Below are 26252 nucleotides of genomic sequence, written 5' to 3'. Positions count from 1 at the left end.
ATCATATGAAATTTAAATGAAGATCGATCGATCGCTAATGGTAACTGATTGTTACAATTAATGTACGTAACACTCGAGGGTGTCGCCTCTATACAGTGAAAAAGTCGGATAAGGTTATGTTACTCAGTAACTTAACCTTATCTTGGATAACGTTATTTGACACGTAAACGAAAAGTAATAACAAAGTTTTGTATTATGGTAATTGCAACTTTTATAGAGATATAAATTTTATAAAAAATATTAATACTTATCCTTATTCATTTTTATATTTATTTTTAGGCTCGTTATTTTCGAGAGGAAGATATAGATGGTACTGTGTTAATTTTTATTATTCAGAATTATTATTTATAAAATAAAGTTATAAAATAAAGCTTTGTTCTCTTACAGAATTCAGGGAATGTTTTTATCTATTTGCAAGGAATGGTCAAATACGTACTTTGGATGAGCTTACAATCATTATGAGATCATTAGGATTAAGTCCAACTATTGCAGAATTAAATAAATATTTGAAAGATAAAGGTACAAATAAATTGTATAAATAAAATTCTTAAATTCTTAAAATTATCTCATATACAATTATCTTAGGTGGAAAAATGTCTTTCGCCGATTTCTTGGAAGTTATGCATCTACAAACTAGAGCTGAAGATTTACCAAAAGAAGTGATAGATGCTTTTCAAGCTGCAGATAAATTTAGGACTGGCACTATACCAGCTAGACAGTTAGCGCATATGTTACTCCACTGGGGTGAACAATTGAGTAACAAAGAAGGTTGGTCCTTTATTACTAAAAAAAAATATAAATTCCAACAATCATTGTATCATTTATCTAATATTTAATTTCCAGTGGAGCAAATTTTCAGAGAGGCAAATGTATCTCCAAATGGACAAGTAAAGTACGAAGATTTTGTTAAAATAGCTTGTGCACCTGTACCTGATTACTATTAAAATAAATATTTTTCATATTTTTTAAAGATATTTATATACTTTTTACACAATACACACGTATTTAATTAATAAAAGGATAAAAATGATCATAAAAGAAAAAGAATTTATTCTTCCAGCAACTTATCTTCGACGAACGAACGTTGTACGTACATACTTATCCCTAAAATTGCTTATATAATAGTTACAAGTGTAATTGAATACTTATATCATGGATCTTATTTGAAACAAAGTTACTCGAATTCCGTATTTCTACCATCGTCCATTTTCTTATCTCTCTTAACCCTCTTTGGCAATGTTCGCGCTTGGCGGAGAACCACACAGGATGACCGTGGTGCTGACGATCGTGGTCAAAAAAAAAACGCAAAGAAGCGCTCGATCGCTGACCAACGCGACCTGTTTCCAATCAAATTCCATTCGCTCGCGACGATCCTGCTCCGCGAGCCGTTTCTCGTTTCTCTCTATAGTCGCGTGCACCCTCCCTAGCACGCGTGACCATTGCGCCTCAAGGCCACCTTCTTTTCCAAGATCTGCACCAGGTTTCTTTCTTAAGTTTGTCGGAACAACCGATGGATTTTCACACAAATCCCGCGAAACTCACCTAAACTAGGACTGCTGCTATTACTCTCCTCCCTTCTGGCTACGAACTTGGGCGACGATTGCGATTGGCCCAGCTCCGGTTTGCAGTGAAGCGGACAATTGTTTTTTCTTCTCGGCGGTTCGACCGGTTCCTAATGCAAATCGTGCAATCGTTTATGGCGACGTTCGACGAAGGGAAATAAATAAGAAATCTCGCGTTCGAGAAAGATCTTACCGATCTTCTCTCCTCTTGAAAGTTGAGGAGCACTATCCTTGCGAGCTTGTCCAACACCAACGATCTAACGATACCCGGTACTCTGGTACCACGAACACCGCGGTGATGAAGATTCAACGTGACCACCGCTAACGCTGAAGCGAATGTCACCAGGCATATACTGACACCGTAATAAAGACCTGAAAACAGATAATAGATAATTAATACGCGAACGAATTAACCGTTTATCCCATAATCTGATTAAAACTCTGGCTACTAACTTTCCACCAACGCGTTTCTGTATAAATTAATTGTCCAGCGAGTTCCCAATTAGGGAATTTCGCGATAAATGCAATCGAGTACGATGTTTTCCACAATGGGATAAACGCGATTCCAACATCGCGTCGGTCCATCGGAGGACTTTCAAAGAGACATTTGGGAGTTTTCAATCAACATGCCTCCACTATTGTTACCATTCATACTACCAATCATTGTGCCACGAATATATCTGAAACCTTTTACGCAAATTCTATTCGCAACAATTCGTCGTTCGATATCGTATCTCGAACAAAGTATCACCGATCCCCCTTTGGGGAAGAGAGAAATGTAAAGGAAAGTTTTTTTTTTTTAACCAATAGAGACAGAATTTCACGTTTCAGCGAATACAGATAACGATTGCAATGTCTCTTCTTTCATCGTCTCTCCTCTCTCGTCTCGATTTTTATACGATAATAATGACGGCTGAATTTATTATTATTATTATTTTTACGATGATTCGTCGCTAACAACTTTACTTGAGAGACTCGAGGGAGCTATTATCGTCGATTAAATACTCACTTATTAATGGTGTTTTCTCCGTGGGCGGCAGTGACTCGCGAATAGTCATTAGGAAGACCGTCATAGAGAGGAGGGCCGAAATCCCGAGGGTGACTTTTTCCCCCGATTCAGACGGCACGTAGAATACCAACAGGGCTGAACAAACGAAGACGAGTTGAAAAAAAGAAAGAAAGGAAAAAAGTTGGAGAGCTCGGTGCTTCCCCGTCACGGAATATCGAATGGGATTCGCAGGAATTTCTAAGACGATTCTGGGAGCGAGAGCGTCAAACTTTTCGTGTCGGGGAAGCAAATAGAGAAGAGGGTGGGGCGAGGAAAGTTGGAGCGCGAAAAATCGAGTGGAGGACGAGCTCTCATTGTTAACCGATTCTAGCCTCGTGCTCGTTTCCTATACAAACATTCACAGAATGCATCTTCTTTCCCTTCTATCTTTTCCAGGAGAGGAGGAAAATTCTGCTATCAGAGAAGAAGAAGTAGAAGATGATGACTCAGAGACTCGTCATTCCCTTCGTACGATTCGAGCGCTTTAATGAAATTTCCTCCTCCAGATCCGATAAGAACGCTTGACCCTGTTCCACCTTTGTACAACAACCGTGTATCGTCCCTTAACTTGGCGATATTGCAAATTCTCATAATACGCTCTTCGAAACGAAACAATAGATATGAGAAAACAATATATATATACTCACCGACACTGTTGATGAGTATGCATGGAAGTATCAGATTGAAGACGTAAAACATCGGTCGACGTCGCAATCGTATCTCGTAAGTGATGTCCGGATACGGTTCCGGGCAGCAGGAGTAATACTCCACGTTCCTTCTCGCGGAGAAATTGACCAAGTCGAATTCACCGTTCGCTTGATAATTGCTCACGTCTCCTTGCTCGCTTTGCTTCTCCAACTCCAACTGTATCAACCGTAACGTTTTTAATACTCTTTCAGATATATATATATTGATTTATCAAAAACCACGTTTTACGGGGAGCAATTATCTCTCCAAAGAAGGAGGATGAAACTAATGTTCTCTGGATCGAAACGTTAAATCGTCGATTTGAATTAGATCCAACGGGATGGAACGCGATTACGTGTCGGTATATTTCAGACAGAGATAATACAGGACAGACAGGTGTCAAGAGAAAAACGAATCCAAGCGTAGAATCGTATTCGATGTGACGTAGGATAGAAAATATAGCTTGTATCGTCAGGCATGGGGTTATTTTCGAAGGATACGATTTCTTTTTTTCAGCGAAAAATCGTGGAATTTTCTTTCCACTACTCGTCGTTAATTTCCTAGCATTCGATCAATTTAAACGGACGGAGTTTTTTCCCATATAACGTAACGTGGAAAGGGAGGGAGGAAACGTATTTTCCGAAGGTATTTCGAAAAGGCAAAACGTAGCGACACGCAAAATGTATTCCACGGCATGAGGGATAGGAAATGGGAAAACTCTGTGAAAGGATGGGTTGGAGCGTGGAGCTTCGTCGGCTCCGTGGAGAAACGACTCGCATTGAATTCTTCTCGCATTTGGGATTAAGCTGTTCGATTTGCCAGTGCCATTTTTGCGATCTGCCGAGCCGGCATTTTCGATTTGTCCCCCGTTAAGCGGCCCTGGACCTCGGAAAGGGCCGAATCCTATTCCGATCACGCGAGAAATCTGTCCCAACGTTATCGTTTTTGTATCACGATTTTCTTACCGGCGACCCGAAGAGAAAGTGCTCTAAATTAAAGAAATAAAAACATCGTATTTCAATAATAAATCTCTTGGAAATAATTACTATACTTTGATTGTTAATTACAATTAAAGCAAAGATACACGAAAAGATATAATGCTCAAACTTTTCACATTAATTACCATGCACACATTTCGCGCACAGTTCTATCAAAATTCATATTTCAAACTACGTAACGCAAAACTTGCGCAAATAAATTTAACGTAAATTCCCTCGCGAGAACATCCTCGAATTAATTTAATCGAACTACTTTTCTTTCTTTCCTTTTTTTTTCCATATCGTTTCGAAGATCATCTCGTCCATATGCAAGCTCTTTGCATTCAACTTTTAATCCCGGCGTTCATAAAAGCGTTCACGGATTTTTAAGACGGTGCGCGTGGTGATAACGCGGGAGAAAGGATCGGATTAAATAGATTTAGATTTAGATTTCTAAAAGAGAGAGAGAGAGAGAGAGAGGGGGACCGGAAACCGGAGAGGACAAAGGGGATATTTGGAACGGAACTTAGTGGACACCAATGTCAAGTGTCAAGGTTTCGGTTAAACTCGTTCCCGCTCTCTGTGCACGGATATTTTTATTGTCTGGCTCTCCGATATATATCACATTCTAATCTGCATATCCTGTCCCGAGAGAGGAACTGCGTGAAATTGAGGGCAATGCAGGGGAGGCTCGGGCCGCACATCGCTCCCCGATTAAATCTCTTGTTTCCCTTAAACGCTACTTGACCGCGTAACATTATTTTACACTGCTATGATATTTGAGAAGTTTTCTTAAGAATCTCGTAGAGAAAAGAAAATATATATATAGATATAATAAACGTGTTTCATAGTCGGAAAGAAAAAGGTAAAAAAAGATGAATGGAGAACAATGGAGTAATTTAAAAATCGATTCGAATAAAATACACGGACGCGTTGGTTTCTCGTAGATTTCACCATTTCAGCATTTGGTTATAGTTCGAGTTAATTGCGTGGAAAACTGCATTTTATCGGTATGCTGAATTTCGCGATCTGGAAATTCCCATTGCCCAATTCTGTTCTCGAAATTTTCGACAGCTTTCGACGAACATCCCCTCTCCATCTTTCGCTTTCAGATTTCGATCGTTTCGTAGACAAATAGGGAGGGGAAGATTTCGAAGCGAGTAGAAAGGAAGAGAAATTTCCCCTCGGAAAATTGATCTTACTTGGTATCCATCGTACGTCCAGGAGGCCCATTTCAACACACAGCGTTGCTCGTCGAAGGGGAAGAACTCGACGTCGATGTCGCAGCTGCTGCGAAATATCCCATGGCTCAACCACACCACCTCCCCCGTGTGACTCACTATCACGTTCGTATTTATGACTGCCGAGCTGTACTGTGGATCGGCGCTACGAACAAAACCGATCATGGAAGAAACGCTGGTGTAATCGATATCGAAACTTCTATCCTGATGATAGAACGTAACCCGAAAATATCGAGCTCTCCTTTACCATTCTCGTTTCGACGATGCCAATATTCCAACAATTTCTCTTTTCTATCGAAACAATCATCGCTTACTTGTTGTAGAGGATCGTGTCCGGCCTCCAGACGCGATTGTAAGGAACACGAATCACTCGGATCCCCGCGAACTCCGAGGCGTTCCATTTCAGGTGATGGTCCGTCCAAATCTGTGTCACCCAGCAATTCGTCGTCAGTATCTGATTCTTCTCGTCCTGCGAACGAAAAATCGCCAACATTTATCGCCGCGTAATAAGAAAAATATATCTGGATGATGAAAGAGCGATCGAGTATACGCGAGACAAATCTGCCAAAGTTATTACACCGAGGTGTGCCGCTCCCTCCCTGCCATTTGTCTTAGGTATTCCCGATTAGATCCGTGACAGGGGACCTCTCCAAAAGTCTCTCGCTCGCCGAGATCGTATTTTCGATCCACGATGCACTCTCGTCGAGAGTATGAAAGGAGATACACATACACATACACGCGCGTATACACATACATACGCGTCACGTAATGAATACAAATCGATATTTCCAGGACTAAACGGCCGCGTATCGGTGGAATGCCGATACTTTTGCCCAAGTGGAAATTAATGCCACTTGGAACAGGGTCGACCTGAATTTCATATTTTTTTCCCCACCGAGCGAAGGAGCAACGCGAGTGGCAATTTTCGGTCGATTTCCACGGAGTCTAAATCTTGATTTTTCCCTGTCAAATTCCTGTCCCCGCTCCGATCTTTATGGTTATATTCGTCCATGAAAAAAGGAACGTTGATTTTCTCCGAGAAATTGGGAAAATTGACCGTCATCAGAAAGTTTGAAAATCACTTTTACATCGAGTTTAAAGTTGAACTCGGGGAGCAAAGTTCGTTCTCCTCTCGTTTCAAAATTCTCTTTACTCACCACGTCGATTATGTGATGAAGAGAAAGGCCAAAGACGACCGCCAGGGGTTGGGAGGAATTCTCGGCTGGACGTACACCGGCGTCGTATCCATCGAGCAGATATTTCGTCAATCTATATTCGTGTTCATCCCCAAAACCTGGAAAAGCAAGTATGCGCGGAATTCAACGGAGTCCGATATTCAAGAAGAATTAAATTTTGGAAAATTGTTGCGATGGATTTTTTTCCTTTCGCGTGCGCGAAACTTATTTTTTTACAAAAAAATGTAACAATTTTAAAGGACGAGAGAATATAACGAATTAGAATATGAAAAAGGAGAAGCCAAGTTTTGCTTGACAGATTGTTTCCTGCAAATTTAATCCGTGCCTTCGATCTCTAATCACGAATCTAATCTCTCTTTCCTTAAATCAAGGATATCCATTATAGTGTTTCCAGTGAATCAGAAACCACCGCCCGTTTCATCGAGGTGGCTATTGTGCCTCGAAACGCCGGGGAAACCCTGCCGTAGACCAACGTAATCTGCCCTTCATTTCATCTTTTCTCCAAGCTCACCAGGCGTTGCATTCAAACCTCAATTAGATAAAGGACGTCTCTCTCCGCGGAGAGACAATGATGAGACAACGGGTATTTACTTGTCCGATTGATTAAAGAAACAAGACAGAAAGCAAGAAAGTATCCTTTGATCTCTTAAAATTTTCCTAAACACTCCTCCTTTTCGAACTTACTTTGATGAATTTTTCTCCCTCCTCAAAAAGAGGTGGTTACGATTTTTTTTTTTACTCTCTTTTCTTTTTTTTTCAGGTTCCAGGCAAGTTTTTTTCGAGGCTGCTCCAGTGTTTTGGCGTTTGAGGGATGTAAGGTCGCGAAAGTAACCCACGGTTCAGCGAATTTTCCCCCCTCTTAATTCCGATCGTTAAATCGACGTCACGCGTCGCGATATACGTATCCCGCGACGCGAAGGCTTTCCTCTTTTCCCAATTATTTAATCTATCCCTCCGATCCTTTAAAAAAATTGTTAAAAATCATATAAATAAATTTTTTCCTGAAAATTATTTTTCGCTTCTCGACTTGCGCTTTTCTTTTTTTTTCTTTAAATAATCCTCGTAAAATACGCGAAAATTCGTTAAAAGTGATCGAGTGAAAAAGCGAAGGGATCTAATTTTAATCGATCGATCTATCTTTTTCACGGTTCGTCTCTTTCTTCTTCTTTTATGGTTTCGGATAATGTCGATAATTTAAATTTGCGAGAAGGGAATACACGCTTTTCGACACGCTTTCCAACCGCACGCTCGCGTAACGTTTAAGAGAAATTTTTCGCAGAGGATGGAAAAAGAACCGCGAAAATCCGCTTTTTCTTCATCGCGGAAATTCTATTCATCGCCGTTTACCAGACTCCCGCGTTCGTGATTCGCGCTTTCGGAAGAATCAGTGCGCGAATTTTTTTTTCACGAGCTCGTGAAATTCGGATTCGTTCCATACTTTCGTTCCTTCGTTCCACGACCGAACGAGAGAAATTTATTTGAATGACGCCGCAGATGACGCTTGCGTAACGATAATAATAGCAGAAAAAAAAAAAAGAAATCCGGATCATCGAGTATTCGCGACGAGAAACGAATATCGAAAGAAGATTTCCGCCGAAAAAAGCCGAACGTTCGAGGATTCAATTTGATTCGAGCGAATTAGCGGGCAATCGAAGCGGCGGGATCGATACGCGATCGATGCCCGACATCCGATTCTTTCGTTCGCGCGCCGTTCGAGGGCCCTCGAAATGAAATAAATCCTCTAACAACCCGTGACAACGACGATCCAAGATCTCTTCGATCCAAACAATCCTTCGATGCTCCTAGGATAAAGAAAAATTTTGACAAAACGTTATCGAGGAAAATGGAAAAAAAAGAAAATATTCGGAGAACGAGAAATCGTCGAAGAATGAAACGGATTCGCTTGGAAAAGTACTCGTCGTGTACAACTTTGAAAGCTTTTTAATTTTCTACGGACGCCTTTCTTTTTCATCTCTCCTTTTTTGGAAAGTTCCTTCGCCAGGTCGTTGCATTATTAAAAAATTCATCTTCCTCAGCTCCTCTTTTAACGAGCCACGCTCTCAAGCTTGAAAACTTTTCTCCAGAACGATTAACGCGCTTGATTCTAATGATCCCGACCCGGTAAACAAATCGATCTGTTCGAACAGGAAGGAGTCGATTTTTCAAGGACGTTATGGCGTCGAGTCTTGACCGTTTGTTCGACGATTCGTGGAATTAGCGGGGAGGGAGGGAATGTTTGCAAAAGAGGAAGGTTTACACGGGAACCTCGAGAGGTTTGAAAACTGTCGGCCAATTGAACCGAGCTTAACTCTGGGAAGCAAACTTGAGGACAGTTCCCTCTACCGGTAAGTGCCCTCCTTCCCCGTTCTTCTTCCTTCACTTTTAATTGTTCATTTCCGCCTCGTGGCGGAAGGTGCACACGTATGCAAATATAGGAGAGGACTTTATGCCTTATGGTTATGGCGCAACTTGCACGCATAAAAGTTATACGTTAACGAACATTTGCATCGTACAGAATTTACATGTTCGAGTTTAATGCCTCGGCTTATGCAAGTGTGTATACACGGGCATAAAGGGAGGAGGAATAATGTATACCTTTATGCGTTCTTCTTTTTTTTAGAAGAGAGAGTATTATCTCTCCATCATTCGGAGAGACAAAAAAAGAGACGGGGATTACGCGAATTATTCAACCGTTACCGTTCTTTCCTATAATTCCTCGGCGGGGAAGGGAAATCGAGGTCGTTTATTTCCCTGGAAACAAGTTAAAGTGGTCCGTTAGAATACGGCCCGCAGGAAGTTCCTCACTATTTGTTATTTGCATCTTAACGAGAAGTTAGCTTTCCTTGACCCCTCCTCGTGGACAGTAATCTCGAGATGCGAACATTTACGTTTTACGTTTCCATGTTTTCTAAAACCAAAAAAAATAAAAATAATAATAATCCACGATCGAACAATCTTCTATCGATATCGAGAAATTTTGACCACAATTTTTCTATAATATGTAAAATACGTAATGAAATATTCAGAAGAAATTTGACAGGTTTGAATGATGAGGAATGAGATTGAAGGGAGAAAATTGAGGATAAAATCAAATTCATCGAGGGACGATAAACACGTTGGCCATTTAAAGATCGAGCGGGAAATTTTTCGAAGGAAGGAAACTAACTCGTTTATCGATTCTCGTAAAATTCTTGCTTCTCGTAAAATCCTGTAGGCCGAGGCAATCCAGTTACCGGATAGACAGAAGAAATTACCTTTAATCGCGAGGCCGGCATCCTTAATCACCACTTTTCGAGTTCGATGTTGGCTACGCATCGAGATTCAATCTGGTATGCAAACAAGATTATGTACTTTTTCTTCAACTCTATTTGCTCTCTCGTTCGGATAACATGATATAGCGATCAATTTTCAGATTTGATCGAGTGAAGATTTCAATAGGTCGTATGAGAAAAAACTTTTTTTTTATATCAGTAATTCATTGTATATCTCAAAGTAATTATATTTGAACGATTGCTTGTTTGAGAAAAGTTTGAAGAAACGAGTAATAGAAATAAAAGATACTTATATTAATTTTACACCATTTAAACGTATAAGAAAAGAAACATTATTATACGTGTCAATGAAAATTGATTCCCTCTTTTTTCCCTGTAAAATTCAATTTCAAAGATGAAAGAGTAAAATCCGCGGCACGATATTTGCAAAACTTAAAAGAGAAGACTTAAATTTACTCGAAAGAATGATAGGAAAAACGACTTACCGTTCCCGAAAATGATGGCCAAAACTCCGTAATGAAAGAACAGGACCAAAGGCGACATGGAATTGATGGACCACTTAAACGCGAGACCGCCTGTCCTCGACTGGTATCCGATGCTTTTCAACCACCGTGCAATTTCGACCCTGAATCCCGCGCTACCCCTACTCCAGCGCACCTCTATTCCCAAGAAAATTCGCGCAGGCGTTTCAAACAATGCAGACACGAATGTTAAACAAACTGGCTGCTTGTACGAGGTTGGAATCATTCTGGCGTTTCGCGCCCGATCCTCCCAAAGAGGATCACCACCACTTCCGTCGATTAGAAATTTGATTCGATTAACGGATAATTCCGCGATGGAAAATGGAATTAAACGGGGCTTTCCGTCATTTCGAATCTCTCCGTTCTAATTCTTGATTAACTAGAATCAATTTTTTAGAATTGATATTATCGTTAGAAAGATTATGATATAGTGAAATTTTTCATCAAAGTTTGTATCGTGTAGAAAATTTTGAGAAATACTCTCCTTTTGCGCTCCATCGATGATAATTTTTAACAAAGGGATAAAAGTTATTTGACGATTGATAGAATCTCATAATGTAAAAAGAGGTGTTCGCATTCTTTTGTTGTTTCGTATCCATTGATTTTCACCTGTCATCCCGGCACGATTTTTTAAATTGACAAGTAAACCTATAGTACAAAGGCGTATCACATTTTAGTCTGTGAGTTTTAGCATTATAACAATATCGTGAAAAATTCCCCGTTATACCATTTCAACGTTGTATTCGAGTTGTCTTTCACAGGCTAGAGTGAATTTGATAATGATAATTATATGCCTTCAAAGTATCTGAAAAATGGATGTAAAGAAAAGTAACTGTATAAAGTGCAATGGTGATATAATAATTGATACTAGGCATTGCCCGAAATGCTCGGCTTCCCTCAAGTTTCTTAAAACGTCGAGTTCTCTTGGAAATCAGGTTAAACAAGAATCGAACAAAACTGTCGTAAAACCAATGGAAACCAATTACATAACGCAAATCGTGTCTAGCGGAATTCGACCAGATAACGTTTATGAGGTTCAACCCAACTAACTTTTCAGTTAAATTAAATCAGTGATACATTTATCGTTATTGTATCGTAGACAAGAATGTTGTTGGCGCCAGAGGTAGACCTGTCATCTATTAAAATAACCGTGAAAGGGAATAATCTTCGCGTGAACATGATTAAACCCTTAGACGATCAATTTGCCAAACAATTACCAGAGATGAACGAAAAACCAATCTTTACCGATGTGATTAAAAAAATGATGAAACATTGCGAAAATTTGTTAATACCAGATGGTATTGACAACGCAAAAGTTCGAGCCGTGGTGGATAATAAACATAGGACGCTCGTGCTCACGGCTCCGGCGATAAAACTTAGCAAAATGAAAAAGATATATTGAGAAAAATTGAGAAAGAAAGTATTTCTTGATATTCTTCTATGAAGTTGTGAACAAAATGTCAAATTCGATAAAGATAAAAGAACGATTTCGATATAAGATTATTCTACCAACTTCGTTTAGTTGACCCGTGAAAATGATTTCAAAAAAATTTCCGTAACTTTTTTTTTTTAAATAATTTTTGATGTTTAACTTTATTATGGATAAACTATTACATAATAATCAAGAAAATACCGTCACCTTAAAGCGAAATGATTATATGAACTTTGAAATAATGACAAATGGACGGAAGAAGAGTTTCAAATTTGAAAAAGTTCCCAATTTTTATATTATTGATCATAAAGAATATTATGCCGTATGTTTTTTTTCCATTAAGATTAATTGCCCAATTAAAAATTGAAAAATTTTATTAATATATATATATATATATATATCAATATATATATGTATCTACATATATGCATATATCTTTATCCAATATAGGCAGAAATGAAGACTGAAGGATTGAAAGTAGGAACAGCTACTTTAGCGAATGAAAATACATTGAATTTAAAATTGCACAGTTCGGAAGATTTTTCGAATATTAGAAATCTAAATTTCTTAATGCCACCCGAAGCAAATGCGAAAGAAGTTTCGATCGAAATACTCAATGACACGATTTTTATGCGTGCTCCCCTTAAGAAAAAGAAATAGAACATAATACTATATGTAATTAATTATTATGTTTATACCTAAAAAAGATTTAACATCAAAGGTAGGAGATACAAGTTACATCAATTACAAGACCGATCTTCCTGTAGTTGTCTTCCCACATTTTATTCAAAACAAATAAAGTTCATGGGTCAACAACAAATTCTTAATAAAAATGTTTACTTCTTAGCGGGTGCGGCTTTCTGGCTACTTTTTGCCGATTTTTCGGATGCTTTTGTGGTTTTTGCCGGTTTTGCCGCAGATGTTGCACTTTTTGCTTTTACCGCTTTCTTAGGTTTTGCTGCTCTTGCGGCCAAGATTTGCTTCCTGCGTCTTTCAAGGAGTAACTTAGTCTTGACGGCTGGTGTACTCTTTGGCAGCTTCACCTGGGAACACCGAATATTTTCGATAAAATCGGTAAATATACAGATTTATTCGATATCAAAAAATTAACTTACCCCACGCTTTTCCGCTAAAGCAAGCTCTCTTTCTTGTTGTCGTTTCCTTGCTGTTAAAATAGCTGCACGTTTCAGAACAGCTGCATATGGATTAAGACGCAACATCGCACGAGTATTGCTCAATGGATTCAATTTCTTTACTCTGCGGACTACTTTCTTTCTGCAAGTTTGAAATTTGTATGTAGTAAATATATCATATATGAAATGATTATTATAAAAGATTCATATAGATTAAACGTCAGATATGGTTAAGTTATAATCACTGTCAATCAACAACACGGACCAAATTTCATCATATATAAAACATTGTGTAATATATTTTTTAAAAATTTATAATATAAATCTATATACCTTGGTGCTCTCAAAACTTTACGAATTTCTTGAGATTTCAAAAGTCTCGACAAATCCGTATTCATCATTTTCGGGAAAGGTAAGTTGTAATCGGCTTTAAGTTGGGATTCCTTACGCCAAGTTCCATAAAGAGCATCTAATTTTTCAAAAGCAGATTTTGTCCAAATTACAAAACGTCCAACATGACCACCAGGTGCCAATTTAAGCAAGTTCATTTTGTTAATATTCATAAGGTCAACACCGGGAATATTACGGAACGCTTTACGAATTCCCTAAATATAAAATAAAAAAAATGACAAATATTCGAAAGATATACAAATAAGTTATTATCTTTTTTTGTTTTTTAGATTTCTACATACTTGGTCCTGATGATATACGATCAAAGGTCCACGACGTTGAATGCGTCTACGGTTACGCATTTTACCTTTACCGGCACGAAAACGTTGAGATTTATATACCTATAAATAAAAGGTTATTATCTTTTTCTAAATCAATGTATGTTAATTTAATTTGTTTGGTTAAATACACCCTGTCCTAGCAATTAATTTAGCTAGTAAAGAACGCCTATTATAACCATGTTTATATAGCACCTGATAGGAGCATCTGAATTAAAATTATTTTAACAAAGATGCGGACATTCTACGGTGCAAAAATTATTTAAAATATACTTACTTTTTGAATATCATTCCATGCTTTAATACGTCTTAGAAATATAACAGCTTGTTTAGTCTTGTTATATTCTTGAATTTTATCCGATACTACTAAAGGAAGTTCTGGAATCTCTTGAACCATATGACCTGAACATAAAATAATACATAATATAGTAATTGCTCTATTTAGAAAAAATTAAATATATAAAAATTTCTGCATCAGATACTTTTGCTATAAATAATCAATGGCAAATCAGAAACACGGACCAAAAGCAATCATCATAAAAATAATAATAAATAGACTAATAATAATAATAATAATAATAATAAATAGAATCATATATTTTTTCTTAAAAAAAAAAAAAAAAAAAAAAAAATGACTATTCACCTTTAGATTGTACAAGAGCTGGAACACCAGATGCAGCAATAGCAGAAACCATGGCATATCTTTTCTGATTAACATTAATTCGACGATGCCAACGTCTCCAAGGTTTTGTTGGGGCAAACATACGTCCACCTCTACACATGTTACCAAATGCACCTTGGCCAGAACGATGAGTACCACCACCACGTACACGAGGTATACGTGCTACAGCACGACCTGTACCCCATGACTCAGCAGAGGTTTGGTGACCTAATAAAAGAAACCTACATTTAATAATTGTATATTAGTTCTTTAAAATATAAAAAAAAAAAAAACTGGGCACAAAACAATATATGCTCACCAGCTTCCTTAGAAACACAATATGGCTGCCTGCTATTCTTTGAGACTTGTTGGTGAACAAAATTCACGATATCAGGCCGAATTGGTGCTTTGAAGACAGCCGGTAGAGAAATTGTATCGCCTGAAGATTCATTTTTATCGGTATATATTGTTACAAGCGGTCGCGCCGTTGATAACGACTGTAAAATGAAAAATCAAAAAATAAGATAAAAATCCATTTATATCTAAATATATTTAATTATTAAAAATTGATGAGAAAAAAAAAACAAAAAGAAAAAAAGAATTTCCAGATAAAACTATTCTATTGATGAAATATATGGCGGACTAATTGATAAAAAAAATATTCATATTTTTAATACAAATAATATTCACACAAGATAAAACAAATTATTATACTTAATAGAAAGAAAATAAAGAGAGTAAAAAAATATATGGAATTGTAACTTATACTTCAATATATATTAGAAATAAGCTATATTCATTTATGTATCACAGATTACACGTGGTCCAATTATGCGATCTGTGTACAATCTTAAGTTTAAATGTAAAATTTTTTAAAATTATTAAATATTTTAGCAATAAAATTGTATAAGATATTAGATTCTATTAAATTTCAAACAAAATATCAAATTTCTTACCATCTCACCTCTCTTTTCACAACTTTTCACACATCAGATATAAACTTACGAGGCAGCTTGTACGCCTAAGCTGATTATAAAGGAAGTTGGATGCGAGCGGAAATTACACATTAAAAGTCGCGCATGCTCAGAATGTAGTTTCTTTTAAACGCTATTTACAATGAAATATATTATTTCTTAGACGTAACAAATTAAACATATTTGAAAGTTGATAAATTTTCTGCATTGTTCGTAAATTTATCATTTAAATTTTGATTTATAAAAAATTATATTTACAATAGAAATTAAATTTGACTATTTATGTTCTTATAGACATGCACCAATCGTGATAAAGTTTGATGGAAAATGCTATATTATGATTGGTAGTTCTAACAGAAATACATTTCCAAATACATACATTTCCAATCGGAAGTACGTCATATAAGATTTAAACTATGTTGAACAATTAATAAAAGTAAATTGTTACTATAAGTTTTTATTTATACAATTTGTATTAAATGGCAGGAGAAGTTGTTGTCGATGCTCTACCATATATTGATCAAGGATATGACGAACCTGGAGTCAGAGAAGCGGTAAATAATATTTTTTCATAAAATTTCTTTATCAAATTAATTCTAGGTTATATTATTAATGTATATTATTAATGAATTAATTATAACTTGTAAATATTTTAGGCTTTGGCTATGGTTGAAGAAGAAACACGTCGCTATAGACCAACGAAAAATTATTTAGAACATTTGACATCATTAAATATAACTGCTTTTGAAACAGAAGTAATGAAACATGAATTTGAACGAATGCAAAACCGTTTACCTATGGAAGTACTTAGTATGAAACGTTATGAATTACCTCCACCTCCACCAGGTAAAATGAATGATCTTGCAGCATGGAATGAAAGTGTAGAAAATAGCAGTGCACAATTAGAACATCAGGCTACAAGGTAAATTATTTTTAATGTTTTAATCTTTTATTTTTACTTAATTTATTTACATTATTTGTAGCCTGATAATGTGGCTAATATATTATTGTAATGTTTTATAATAACACAGAATTTGTAATCTTGAATTAATGATGGAATATGGATGTGAAGCATGGAAATCTTATTTAGAAATATTAGTACAATTAGTAAATCAAGCCCAAAAACAATTACAAGCATTAAGAAAAAAGATACAAGAAGTTAATTGGCAAAGAAAATCTATGCAAACTCAAGGAGGAGAAAAGTTAAGAGCATTAGAAGCACAATGGGTGGGATTAGTATCAAAAAATTATGAGATTGAACAAGCATGTGTGCATTTAGAAGAAGAAATACAAAAATCTATGATGAATAAGGGTGAAGGAGTAGAAATCAATGATGTACCAGGAGAGGAAGAACCTGATGTTCCAGAAAAAAGTGCAACAGAGGTTATGGCAACAGAAATGGATCAACAAGAACAAGAAAATCAAGAACCCCAGAACAATGTGTAAAAATATAAATGTATAAAATTATAAGTAATTATATTTTGTATATGTGTATTAATATATAAAAATAATAAATAAATTAACTTATTAATAGTAAATAAATAAATTTACTATAATTAAAATTGTCAAATAGTTACTTAATCTTATTTGATTCTGAAATATAGGTTATATTGGAAAGTCTTCTACAATGTTCTAGAGTGTCCATAGAAAATGCAATATTTTTTGTAAAGTACTTTTTGTACAAATATATCAATATATATCAACAAATAATAAATATAAACAATACATAAATATCAAAAATTAATTTATAAATATTATTCATCGATTGTCATTGGTAAAGTATCGTCGAACATTAACATAAAAGAGGTTAGCAATCATAAATAGTATATGAAAAAGTTAAAATATTTTAAATCCTAAAAAGATTAATATAAAATTTTTAATATTTATTATATTTTATTTTATAGATAATTTATCACAATGCCTTATGGTATTTCATGGACTCGATATATTTGTCTTGTTACATCAGCATTTTTTGCAACGGCAGCCGGTTCGCAAGTTGTGCATCTCATATATCGACCGCTTGATGATTTAGATGATCTTATAGAAGAAGCATTTCAAAAAAAATTGTTAGAACAAAAAAATCATAACGATATGTTAGTAAAATCTTAATAAATAAATTATACATAATATTAATTATAATGTATAATTATACATTAAGATATAATAATTATTTAATGTTTGTAATTGTTTAAATATTTTATTATTTAATAAAGTTTCTTTTTAAAGGAATTGGGGAAAATCAAATTAAGAAATAAATAATGTTACAAATTAAATAATTTAAAAAATATAAAACACTAATTTCAGCTACAATACAAGATTTAATAAAGCACAATTTATTTCATCATAGTTTACACATATCACGCTTTTCTTTAATGCTTGAAATATACATATTTACAAGATGACTATCATCGTCTATAAATGACATATAGTATCATGTAACGATTATTTATAATTCACAATATACTTGGAGGACTATTTTAAATAGTTTGCTCGCATTAATGTATCACTAGCACATTTTTGCATAAGCTTAGCTTGTAATTTAAATTTTAGGATAGCTACTAACTCGTACTCTTTTTTTATATAATTACAAAAGCGAATAATCAAGCGTTATTCTTGGGCAACTATTGGTATAAAAAAATACGTAAATTTTATCTCTATTTCAATCGTTTTGTAATGACAGGAAGAATAGTAAAAACACTCGTAAAGCCTTTGTCGATTGATTTCGATTAATCACTAAATTGTCATAATGATGTTTCGCTGGCACCAGAACTCTGTGATTGAAGTGGTAAACTTGTTTTATATCCTGTCGATTCCTCCTCTAGCAATGCTATCCGTTGTTTTAAAGATTTTACCTATAAATCAAGAGATATGTATAAAAAAAAAAAAAAAGAAAGAAATAGCAAAAAATAAACTAATTCAATTATATTATTCTTATTAGGATAATAATTTACTGCGCAGAATCATGCGCAGTTCAATATTGAAAAGACAAGATGGCGATACGGAAAAGGCATCGTGGGATACGCAATAAGAATGGCGTCGTTCAAAGTAATGAGAAAAATAAGAACGTTCGTAAATAAAATGCCTGGTAAACGTTTCAAGGAATTTAGATTTTTACCGTTATGTTTTGTCATGGGTGGTGTGCTAGAATTCCTTATGATTCATTGGCATGTTGGAGAGGTTAACTTTTATAAAACGTATAAAAAGAGAAGAATAGAAGAAGCAGTTGAACAGAGATTAAAAGAAATATATTAGTGAATAAATTAATTATAGCAAATATTGTCTTCAAATTAATGGACGAAAGTGAAATTTGTATCTATGAAATTAGTGAGTACAATATTATAACCTCAATATTTAATTTTTACAAAAACAAAGATTTTTAATAAAATTTTTATACCTTTTTAGGTCTTCAGAATAATGTTGATATAATTTATGAAGATACGAAGGATTTATGTAAAAACATATATGAAGTATAATAAATTATTTTACAAATGTTTAAGTACAATTTTGGCAGTTCTTCTTAACTTCTTTCATATCACACACCACATTTATGCTTGTTCATACCTGAGCAGCATGTCTTTCCACCATACCCAACATTTGTTGTTCCAATTTTTTTAATCTGGATTGATATTTTTTCTTAGACTTCTCTAAAGTTTGTACCAAGGCTCTAAAAATAAAATTAGAAGGTAATATTTTTCGATCAATAAAATTAATTTTTTTAATCCATGATTTAATTACCCATTGGCTCTTTTTAAATCGTTAATAAGCTCAGCTGATTGTTGATGCCTCAATTCAGAATTTTTATTAACTTTATCTAAAGTAGAAACTAATTCTTGCAATCGTTCTTTCAGTCTAGCCTCTCGACCTAATGCTTCTATTAATTCGGATTCCATGCCTTCACTCTCGTTATCGCTTAAACCTCGATCCTGTAATATACATATAATTTATCGATTGTAAAATAAAGTTTTTATTATTTTAGAGAAAGAAGAATCCTGACTTTATTCGTAGCCATTGCCAGCATGGCCTCTGTATCTCTGAGTTGACCCTGAAGATGTTCAATGGCGGCATGCTGAGCTGCAATTTGCGTATCACGTGCATTTAATTTCAATTCTATAGTAGCTCGTTCCTTTTCCAACAGAAAAACTCGTGCTCGTAACTCTGCCTTATCCTCTCTCATAGCCATTAATTCCTGTATGATTTTTTAATTGACTACATTTCCTTTTCAATTCTGATTTCAAACTAAATGACAAACCTGCATAAGTACTGCTGTTTCTAAATCTAATTTTCGAGCTTCGGCGAGAGAAATCGTGTTTTTCGAGTTTAGTGGCTCAGCGTGAACGCTTTCTAATTCCACCACAGTTGATCTAACCATAGCTCGTTCCCCTTTCAGTCTGCTAATGTGTCTTCTAAGTCTTTGCTCATCTTCAACGCACCAAGTCACTTCGGATCTAAGGAACACGAAATCGGATCGTGAAAAATAGTGTAAATTTATCCATTATTGCTATTTTTTTTATATTTACTCGTCCGACAAAACTATACTATCTTCCCACGGTGCATTCAAGGTATTCATACACTCGTTCTCCAATTTATTCAACACGTGACAGGCTACATGTTCGGCCGCTCTCCTGTTTTCGATGGTAATGCTATTTCTTTCCGTCGACAGAGCAATCTCGCTTTCCAACAACGCTACCAAGACATCGTAAGCCTCTATCGCGCGATCACTATAAGAAAGGGCTAATCGTAATGCAATCGCGTTCGATTCGTACTTTCCCACTAAAAGGCTCAATCTGGAATACGAGGAAACTTGTAAATTGTATATAATGTATAATTGTATATAATTGTAATAATTTTTATACATTTCTATTTTCCATTTTAGAGAAAGAGAGACGAGTATACCTGTCGCATTGCGCCTTACTCTCGTGCAAAGTCAAGGCAAGAACCGCGTTGTTCGTTCGAGCATGCTCCAGCCTGCTGTTCAATCTTTCCGTCTCTACTTCGAATTGTTTCTCGGATCCATTCAACTCTTGAATGTTTGAGTGTTCCAGAAGATCTGACACCAGATGCTCGGCCACCATCGTGGAACACACCTATTCAAATTTAATAGAATTCACAAAAGAGAGAGAGGATAAATAAATGATAAAAGTTGCAACGAAATTTCACTGGTGATTTCAATATTCGCGCGAGGGGAAGAAAAGAAAGAAATATGAACAACAACGGGGATAATAAGTAATACAAAGTCATAAGTACCCCCAGATTAGTAATATCGGGTCCTGTGATGTGCCTCTCGTCGGTCCTCCTGAGTCTTACCCTCTCGGCTATTTTAAGAACTGGAACTTCCTCCCTCGTTACGCTCTTTGTCGGCGGTGTCTGCAGGGGTGGCAAGAGTGGCGAGCAAGGTGCACTCAAAGGTTCCGGTGAGCTGGTGTTGCCTCTTGTCTGCGGAAATCAAAGAAGAGCACGAGGAAAACATTACAGACGAAGGGAAGGGTTGATAAATATTTTTGCGAAAGTGTTGGGTGATCAAAGGCTGGCCAAAGGACGAGGTAACGATGCAAAAAATTCGTTCGACATTCAACGCTGGTTTCCTTTCAAAGAGGGGAAAAGTGTATTTCGGTGCATCGAGATGAAAGGGACGATCTTCTTTTCATCGCGGGGAAACTCTTTGCACAGAGTTCTCTTCCATTGCGTCATTACACAGTGAAAATCGCATTGGCTTATCGCAACAATGGGACGATACGTCATCACAGTAGGTTAAATTGCTACCCACCGCTCGTGCTTCTCTACGGGGCGACTCGCTGCCAGCCTGTTGCCTCTGATTGTTAGCCTGATTCTTGAAATTGGCAAGTTGAGCCTGTAAGCTGGCTATCTCTGCTCGAAGGGCTGTGACCTCTTCTTGCAACGCTGCCACGGCCACGCTTTGGCACGAAGCCGCCTGTTGTGTCGGTTCCGGTGTTGGTAACGCCGCCGGACTGTCCAATTGCTCTCTCCCATTCTATCCATGCAAATTAATTATCATTTAATCGTTACGAAAGAAGAATTTCATACATCATTGCGATATCTTGGATCTTAGATACAACTTTCCAAATCGAAAAGCTTACGATCGACAAGTATACCTCGACAGCACGTGGCTCGATGTCCTCGCAGCAGCTCGAATCGGCATCGCCTAATGTACGATCTCCATCCCCTTGAATGTCACCTCCGCCTTCGCTCTCCTCCACAGGATTAGTGATAGATCCCTCCGCGTCTCTGCTCGTTTCTATCTCTGCGGAGATCAAACGTTAACGAATTAGAAAAGAAAAGAAAAGGAAACGAAGCAATTCGTTTATTTCAATTATTCACAAAGTTGACGAAAAATTGAAACTAGAAAAAAATGCAACACTTGGACGAGAATCATCTGCTCTGGAGATCTCGTGTATTTTGGCCACGTGTTGAGAGGAACGAAGGGAAACGCGTTGAAACATCAAACGACCTCGGCTCGCGATAAATCTCTGTCCGAGGGAGATAGAGACGGTGGTCGCACAGGTTGACGGAATCGGTTGCCCTTTCTCCCCCTTACCAGACTCATCCTCCTCGGCAATTACGGTAGCTCGATGCCTCTCGAGCTGCCTGCCAAGCTCGGCGATCACGGAATGTAACTCGGTGAGCCGCTCCTCGTGCCTCGCAGCTTGTTGCTCCACCTTCTGTTCCGCTCGCGCTGCCTGGAGCTCCGCGCGGACCAAAGCCGCCTCGGTCGCCTCCCTGGCTCGTGTCTCCGCCACCAACCTCGCGTTCAACTCGGCGACCTCGGACCGCAACGACGATAGGGCGGCCGCGTGCAGCTGCAACACAAAAAATCCCCTCGATTAACAACGATTTCGTTCGATAAACGATCGAATTTTCGAGGATCTTCGATCGAATTGAAACGAGGATGTTTCGTTTCGTACGAGGAGAGAAATTCAACGTTGCGAGTATTCGTGATTCTTCGTGATCTCGTGACGCAATTCTTGATTTGTCAAGATGTTGGATAAGATCGTTTCGATTATTAATAACAGTTTGCAGTTTGAAACGAAATGGCAGTTCCTATTTTTAACCTCTTAATCTTTCGCCTCGATCAACCTTGCCCTCGTCTAAATAAATTTCTAGTCGCAATACGAATCGCGATACATTATGCACGCGAATTATATTATAGGAATAATTTGATTCTACGTTTTCCATGCTCGAGGTCGAGTCTAAACGCGTTTATCCTTATTACCATATCTTGGATCGATCCGAAGAAAAGGATAATCGAGAACAAACGCGAGTAATATCCTTCGTATAATCTAAATAATATTCAATCTCGAAACATCGCTTTTACGAGAGAGAGAGAGAGATTAAAAAATCTATTTTCTCGGAAAACTTCAACTTGGACTATCGAAGGAGGCAGAAGCGAACACGCTATTTCCGCAAATAGACGGTTCCAGACACGATCGTTCTCCTTATTATCGTTGCCCCTCATTAATTTCACCGTATTCGCGATATTCCGAGCGTGAGCGCGGGAAACGGAGAAAAAGGAAGCGAAAAAATAATGCGTTAAGGAGAGCTCCGCGGATACCTGTTTACGCGGCATCGTTCCTCGTCGAGTGCCCCCTTCGCGCAGGCAACCGTGCATGACGAACGTTACAAGACGACGAGCTGTTAATGATTCTGGCCATGTGATAGCGCAACACCGATCAAGAAGATGAGAAGAGAGAAAAATCCCGCGTATAAGAATCACGACCCGTAATTACGAAGTATCCATTCTATACTCGTCCTTTTATCGAGAGTGAGAGAGAGAGGGAAAGGATCAGCGCGCGTACCTCACGCGTTTTTCTCGACGACAGGTCGACGAGTAAACTAGTTTGTCATCTGGCTCCTCCGCGAGACATCAGATCTTTCTTGCCTATCTATCTATCTCTTTTCTCTCTTTTCCATTAGCCGTGCGACACGCTCGACGAGTATCTACATTTTACACGGGAAATTAAGAAAATAGTTTGGAACAGCTTTGCCGATAAGCCGATATGGAGGCTGTTTAACCGCGATTACTTAACTCGAGGTATGTTGTATAACAGTGAATAATAATAGTTTCGACGAGGTATCGTTGAATAGGAGAAATTTTCAAAAAGTTTCCATCCATCGGATACGAAATTTTATCATTGTTTGAGAATAAGAAGAAGAGGATGAAGCTTAGAGAATCGATCTTATTTATTCTGATGACTTTACTTTGTATATTCAGGAGAAGGAGTATTTTCCAGTAATAGTATCCAACGATGGAACAAGAATCCTTGCAGAAAGGATTTGGTAACCGCGTGCCGGTTGAACTCTGAATGTCCAAGTACCGTAAGAGAGATACAAGTGGAATTCGACACAAGCAATTCTCTCTGGTCATCCTTCTCTCGTTCCATCCAGCTCGCTCGCACGTTAATGAACATTCACGCGCGCGAGCATAAAATTGTCTTTGCAAATAAAGCAATTTCACGCTCTCATTTTTCTCGCTCGTAATCGTCGTTTATTATCAATTATGTCATCGATCGTACGTTTTCGAGCGTCGAGGAAAACTCGTTGTAAACTCTTATCTGCGACCTGAAAAGAAAAATCGAATCGAGTCGAGTCGAGTCGATTGCACAACTCGACAAAACGAGAACCTGGTGGCCAGGTAAATTCTTCGCAATGACTCACAAGGAGATTACCAAAGAGGACAAGTCGTGTAGGCTTCTCCTTCTCTCTCTCTCTCTGTCTTGGCCACGCGCGTTGTTTTTTCAAGCACGAGCCGATTCCATCGAATTTCTCTCTCTCTTTCCCTCTCCCTGTCCCGCGAGACGAGGCGGTGGTAGTCCAGGGACGTAAAATGATACCGGAAATTGCGGTAAAGTGGTATAAAGCCGGCGACAAGGGTGACCGAGGAGGGCATCGACTTTCTCGACAGTCGAATACCCGATATCCTGTCCTCGATAGATAGAGCTCGGATCGAGCTCGTCTTTGATACACGAAATTACTTGGAAACTGGTGGAAGGAGAGGGGGGGGGAGGATAAATCCATTCGCGACGAGGGTCGTGATTGTAGGAGAGACTTTTGCTAAAGGGAAAGTTTACCTTCTCGATGAAACTTCAGAAACTGAACACTCGAACCGGTCAACGGATGATTACGAACGTTACGAACAATGCAAGGATAATCACAATACGTAGTTAAGTATATCGAGATATAGATATATATTCGCTCGAAACTTGTACAAAAGTCGCGTTAAATGCCGCGATTGTGTATCGCATAAGGCGAAGAATATCTCTGACGTTTAAAACATATGCAAACGAGACGTGAATAATCCGTTTGTTATTCGATAAAAATCGTGACTCATCCTACGCGATCGAGAGGATCCTCGCCTTTTCCCTTCGAAAAAAAAAATCTTGGAGATTTTAATCGAAAAAAAAAAGAAAAATCCGTGTCTTTTCGAAATTCTTCAGGAGAAAAAGGAGATCCATCGAATTTTTCTTTCATATATATATATATATATATATGAAATTTCAAGTTACAGCGAATTTTTATTCGATTAAAGAATTCAAGGAAACTTGGACGAATGGAAGCATCTTTAAAATCCTAGAACTGGATAATCGAAACTCTTTCCCTCGAAATGGCGGATCGAGAAAGGAAAAAGAAGAAGATGAAACGTTTGTAAAGGTGAGAGAGTTTTTTTAAAAAACGTTTCCTGGCGCCAAGTCGTTAATGTCCTAACAATCTGAGTCCTGTCACAGAGCAACTCTGTATTACTTTTCCTGAAGAAACACCTCGTCCGTCGCATCGCTGCGAATTTTTTTACGAAATCATGGCTCGACGGATACCAAGAGAGAGACAACCGTACGTGGATCGAACAGGTCTCTCAAAAAACCGGACAGTTGTTGCCTCTTTCCACTCGCGAAAGACCAGTTTTCTTTTCTCTTCTTTTCCTTCGGGGGAGAAAACTCGACGTTTCTTGGTCGACAGAGGAAGAGGACGATAGAGACTCCTATTGGTCGTTGAGAGGCGCGGTCGCGAATAATTGAATTTTCGCGCGTACCCACGAAAGCTTGCCTCGTTGTAAAATACTATCACGTTCCGTGGAGGAAAATTGCGATAACATTATCACCGGCGTAAGGGAGAACTTTGCGTGGAAACAAGGTTTGTCTTCGGTGAACTTCTGTAACGAGATCTCACCGAGAATCGATAGATATATATATACATATAGTCGGAATAACGAGATTTTTCCGATGAAAACGGACCTCCCCCGAGATAATCCGTTAAAGAGGTCAAGTGTTCCCTTTGGAGATCGTAAATTCCTTGACCAAGCCTCCGTCACCCTTTCGCTTCTCTTTGTCCGGCCGTCGAAAGGGACGAGTCAGCCTTGCTCGTTTCGATCCACGCCAGACGGAGGAGGAAGAGGGAGTGAGAGAGAGAGCGCCGCACCACGGTTTGAAACACGGTCCTTTTGTGGCCGGTTGGACAAAAGAGGTTACCCAGAGACACGTCTATTCCGCCATGCGATGCGGAGGGAATGTTGCCTGCGAAATGCCGTCTCCCTATCCTCTCTTAAACGCGCGAAAAGAAGATCATTCCTTTCAAGTGTTCTCGAAACCAACCTGCTCGCCGCCAATCAGATTTTTCCACAATGAGATTTACGCGAGGGAGGGTAACAGCATCATCCCCTTTCATCCCGATTTACACTCCTTCTAATCTTCTGATTCAACTGATCGAAAGGAAAAGAAGATACGCTTTACGATCCATCTATATTTCATCTATCAAACGTGTCGCGAACGAAGGGAAGAAGAGGGGAAGGTGGAGAGAGAGAAATCGGCAATGAT

The 26252-nt window shown here is 37.7% G+C and overlaps 7 protein-coding genes and 2 long non-coding RNA genes across 12 annotated transcripts in view; 6 read left to right on the top strand and 3 right to left on the bottom strand.

Moving 5' to 3' along the window:
- The first annotated feature begins 45 nt into the window (after positions 1-45).
- On the top strand, positions 46-974 carry LOC410610 (calmodulin-like protein 4). The gene is made up of 5 exons (XM_394088.6): positions 46-198; positions 280-310; positions 388-519; positions 586-768; positions 844-974. Exons 1-5 carry the CDS (start codon positions 196-198, stop codon positions 942-944), a joined length of 450 nt encoding a protein of 149 aa, XP_394088.3. The 5' UTR covers positions 46-195; the 3' UTR covers positions 945-974.
- Positions 975-1033: 59 nt separating this feature from the next.
- On the bottom strand, positions 1034-10826 carry LOC408525 (neuronal acetylcholine receptor subunit alpha-10). Its single transcript, XM_392070.7, has 9 exons — positions 10469-10826; positions 6673-6809; positions 5830-5984; positions 5477-5660; positions 3258-3474; positions 2572-2706; positions 1756-1934; positions 1543-1672; positions 1034-1471 (listed from the first exon to the last, which is right to left on the bottom strand). The coding sequence occupies exons 1-9, from the start codon at positions 10728-10730 to the stop codon at positions 1221-1223; spliced, it is 1650 nt and encodes a 549-aa protein (XP_392070.3). The 5' UTR covers positions 10731-10826; the 3' UTR covers positions 1034-1220.
- A 111-nt stretch (positions 10827-10937) lies between these two features.
- Positions 10938-12627, top strand: LOC113219259. Its single transcript, XM_026445400.1, has 2 exons — positions 10938-11538; positions 11604-12627. Exons 1-2 carry the CDS (start codon positions 11317-11319, stop codon positions 11904-11906), a joined length of 525 nt encoding a protein of 174 aa, XP_026301185.1. The 5' UTR covers positions 10938-11316; the 3' UTR covers positions 11907-12627.
- Positions 12628-12694: 67 nt separating this feature from the next.
- LOC408526 (60S ribosomal protein L4) lies at positions 12695-15496 on the bottom strand. Its single transcript, XM_026445399.1, has 8 exons — positions 15415-15496; positions 14778-14955; positions 14441-14686; positions 14075-14199; positions 13762-13860; positions 13403-13674; positions 13052-13211; positions 12695-12979 (listed from the first exon to the last, which is right to left on the bottom strand). Exons 1-8 carry the CDS (start codon positions 15415-15417, stop codon positions 12773-12775), a joined length of 1290 nt encoding a protein of 429 aa, XP_026301184.1. The 5' UTR covers positions 15418-15496; the 3' UTR covers positions 12695-12772.
- A 329-nt stretch (positions 15497-15825) lies between these two features.
- Positions 15826-17530, top strand: LOC408527 (pre-mRNA-splicing factor SPF27). 2 transcript variants are annotated; one of them, XM_006563437.3, is made up of 5 exons: positions 15826-15986; positions 16089-16354; positions 16464-16888; positions 17037-17238; positions 17337-17530. In XM_006563437.3, the coding sequence occupies exons 1-3, from the start codon at positions 15912-15914 to the stop codon at positions 16876-16878; spliced, it is 756 nt and encodes a 251-aa protein (XP_006563500.1). In that variant the 5' UTR covers positions 15826-15911; the 3' UTR covers positions 16879-16888; positions 17037-17238; positions 17337-17530. The 2 variants fall into 2 exon arrangements, with proteins under 2 accessions (XP_006563500.1, XP_006563499.1); XM_006563436.3 differs by having other exon boundaries at positions 16464-16902.
- On the top strand, positions 17337-17569 carry LOC107965597 (uncharacterized protein C12orf73 homolog). The gene has a single exon (XM_016916597.2). The coding sequence runs from the start codon at positions 17350-17352 to the stop codon at positions 17539-17541; it is 192 nt and encodes a 63-aa protein (XP_016772086.1). The 5' UTR covers positions 17337-17349; the 3' UTR covers positions 17542-17569.
- Positions 17570-17730: 161 nt separating this feature from the next.
- Positions 17731-26252, bottom strand: part of LOC408528 (colorectal mutant cancer protein) — a 37370-nt gene continuing 28848 nt past the window's right edge. Inside the window, exons 4-14 of one of the 3 annotated variants that reach the window (XM_006563434.3) lie at positions 21986-22247; positions 21543-21691; positions 21197-21421; positions 20677-20865; positions 20326-20516; positions 19950-20216; positions 19682-19877; positions 19427-19618; positions 19168-19355; positions 18994-19096; positions 17731-18284 (exon numbers count right to left, since the gene is read on the bottom strand). In XM_006563434.3, coding sequence (XP_006563497.3) covers positions 18174-18284; positions 18994-19096; positions 19168-19355; positions 19427-19618; positions 19682-19877; positions 19950-20216; positions 20326-20516; positions 20677-20865; positions 21197-21421; positions 21543-21691; positions 21986-22247 — 2073 coding nt within the window. In that variant the 3' untranslated portion in view covers positions 17731-18173. Of the gene's footprint in view, positions 18285-18826; positions 19097-19167; positions 19356-19426; positions 19619-19681; positions 19878-19949; positions 20217-20325; positions 20517-20676; positions 20866-21196; positions 21422-21542; positions 21692-21985; positions 22248-26252 lie in introns of all 3 variants that reach the window. The other 2 variants (XR_001705674.2, XM_016916595.2) reach the window with 2 other exon arrangements.
- LOC107965598 lies at positions 18288-18651 on the top strand. The gene is made up of 2 exons (XR_001705675.2): positions 18288-18477; positions 18578-18651. It is a non-coding gene; the product is annotated as an uncharacterized LOC107965598 (long non-coding RNA).
- LOC113219260 lies at positions 18713-18934 on the top strand. The gene is made up of 2 exons (XR_003306137.1): positions 18713-18756; positions 18835-18934. It is a non-coding gene; the product is annotated as an uncharacterized LOC113219260 (long non-coding RNA).

This window comes from Apis mellifera, linkage group LG15, assembly GCF_003254395.2.
Source record: "Apis mellifera strain DH4 linkage group LG15, Amel_HAv3.1, whole genome shotgun sequence".
Classification (NCBI taxonomy): domain Eukaryota; kingdom Metazoa; phylum Arthropoda; class Insecta; order Hymenoptera; family Apidae; genus Apis; species Apis mellifera.
Note: the sequence above shows the minus strand (reverse complement) of the source record. Positions and strands in the feature narration are given on the sequence as shown.

What these genes read in the sequence shown, in the direction of transcription:
- LOC107965597 (XM_016916597.2), top strand. Translation starts at nt 17,350, where the DNA reads ATGCCTTATGGTATTTCATGGACTCGATATATTTGTCTTGTTACATCA.
- LOC113219259 (XM_026445400.1), top strand. Translation starts at nt 11,317, where the DNA reads ATGGATGTAAAGAAAAGTAACTGTATAAAGTGCAATGGTGATATAATA. An exon ending in GACCAGATAACGTTTATGAG is followed by an intron (nt 11,539 to 11,603) that starts GTTCAACCCAAC and finishes ATTGTATCGTAG; the next exon opens with ACAAGAATGTTGTTGGCGCC.
- LOC410610 (XM_394088.6), top strand. An exon ending in TCGAGAGGAAGATATAGATG is followed by an intron (nt 311 to 387) that starts GTACTGTGTTAA and finishes GTTCTCTTACAG; the next exon opens with AATTCAGGGAATGTTTTTAT. An exon ending in ACAATTGAGTAACAAAGAAG is followed by an intron (nt 769 to 843) that starts GTTGGTCCTTTA and finishes TTTAATTTCCAG; the next exon opens with TGGAGCAAATTTTCAGAGAG.
- LOC408526 (XM_026445399.1), bottom strand. An exon ending in CATGGAATGATATTCAAAAA is followed by an intron (nt 13,861 to 14,074) that starts GTAAGTATATTT and finishes TTTTATTTATAG; the next exon opens with GTATATAAATCTCAACGTTT. An exon ending in TCGTATATCATCAGGACCAA is followed by an intron (nt 13,675 to 13,761) that starts GTATGTAGAAAT and finishes TTTTATATTTAG; the next exon opens with GGAATTCGTAAAGCGTTCCG.
- LOC408525 (XM_392070.7), bottom strand. Translation starts at nt 10,730, where the DNA reads ATGATTCCAACCTCGTACAAGCAGCCAGTTTGTTTAACATTCGTGTCT. An exon ending in GGCCATCATTTTCGGGAACG is followed by an intron (nt 6,810 to 10,468) that starts GTAAGTCGTTTT and finishes TTGCTTTTCCAG; the next exon opens with GTTTTGGGGATGAACACGAA. An exon ending in CATACTCATCAACAGTGTCG is followed by an intron (nt 2,707 to 3,257) that starts GTGAGTATATAT and finishes TCGTTTGTTCAG; the next exon opens with CCCTGTTGGTATTCTACGTG.
- LOC408527 (XM_006563437.3), top strand. Translation starts at nt 15,912, where the DNA reads ATGGCAGGAGAAGTTGTTGTCGATGCTCTACCATATATTGATCAAGGA. An exon ending in AACCTGGAGTCAGAGAAGCG is followed by an intron (nt 15,987 to 16,088) that starts GTAAATAATATT and finishes TAAATATTTTAG; the next exon opens with GCTTTGGCTATGGTTGAAGA. An exon ending in TTAGAACATCAGGCTACAAG is followed by an intron (nt 16,355 to 16,463) that starts GTAAATTATTTT and finishes ATAATAACACAG; the next exon opens with AATTTGTAATCTTGAATTAA.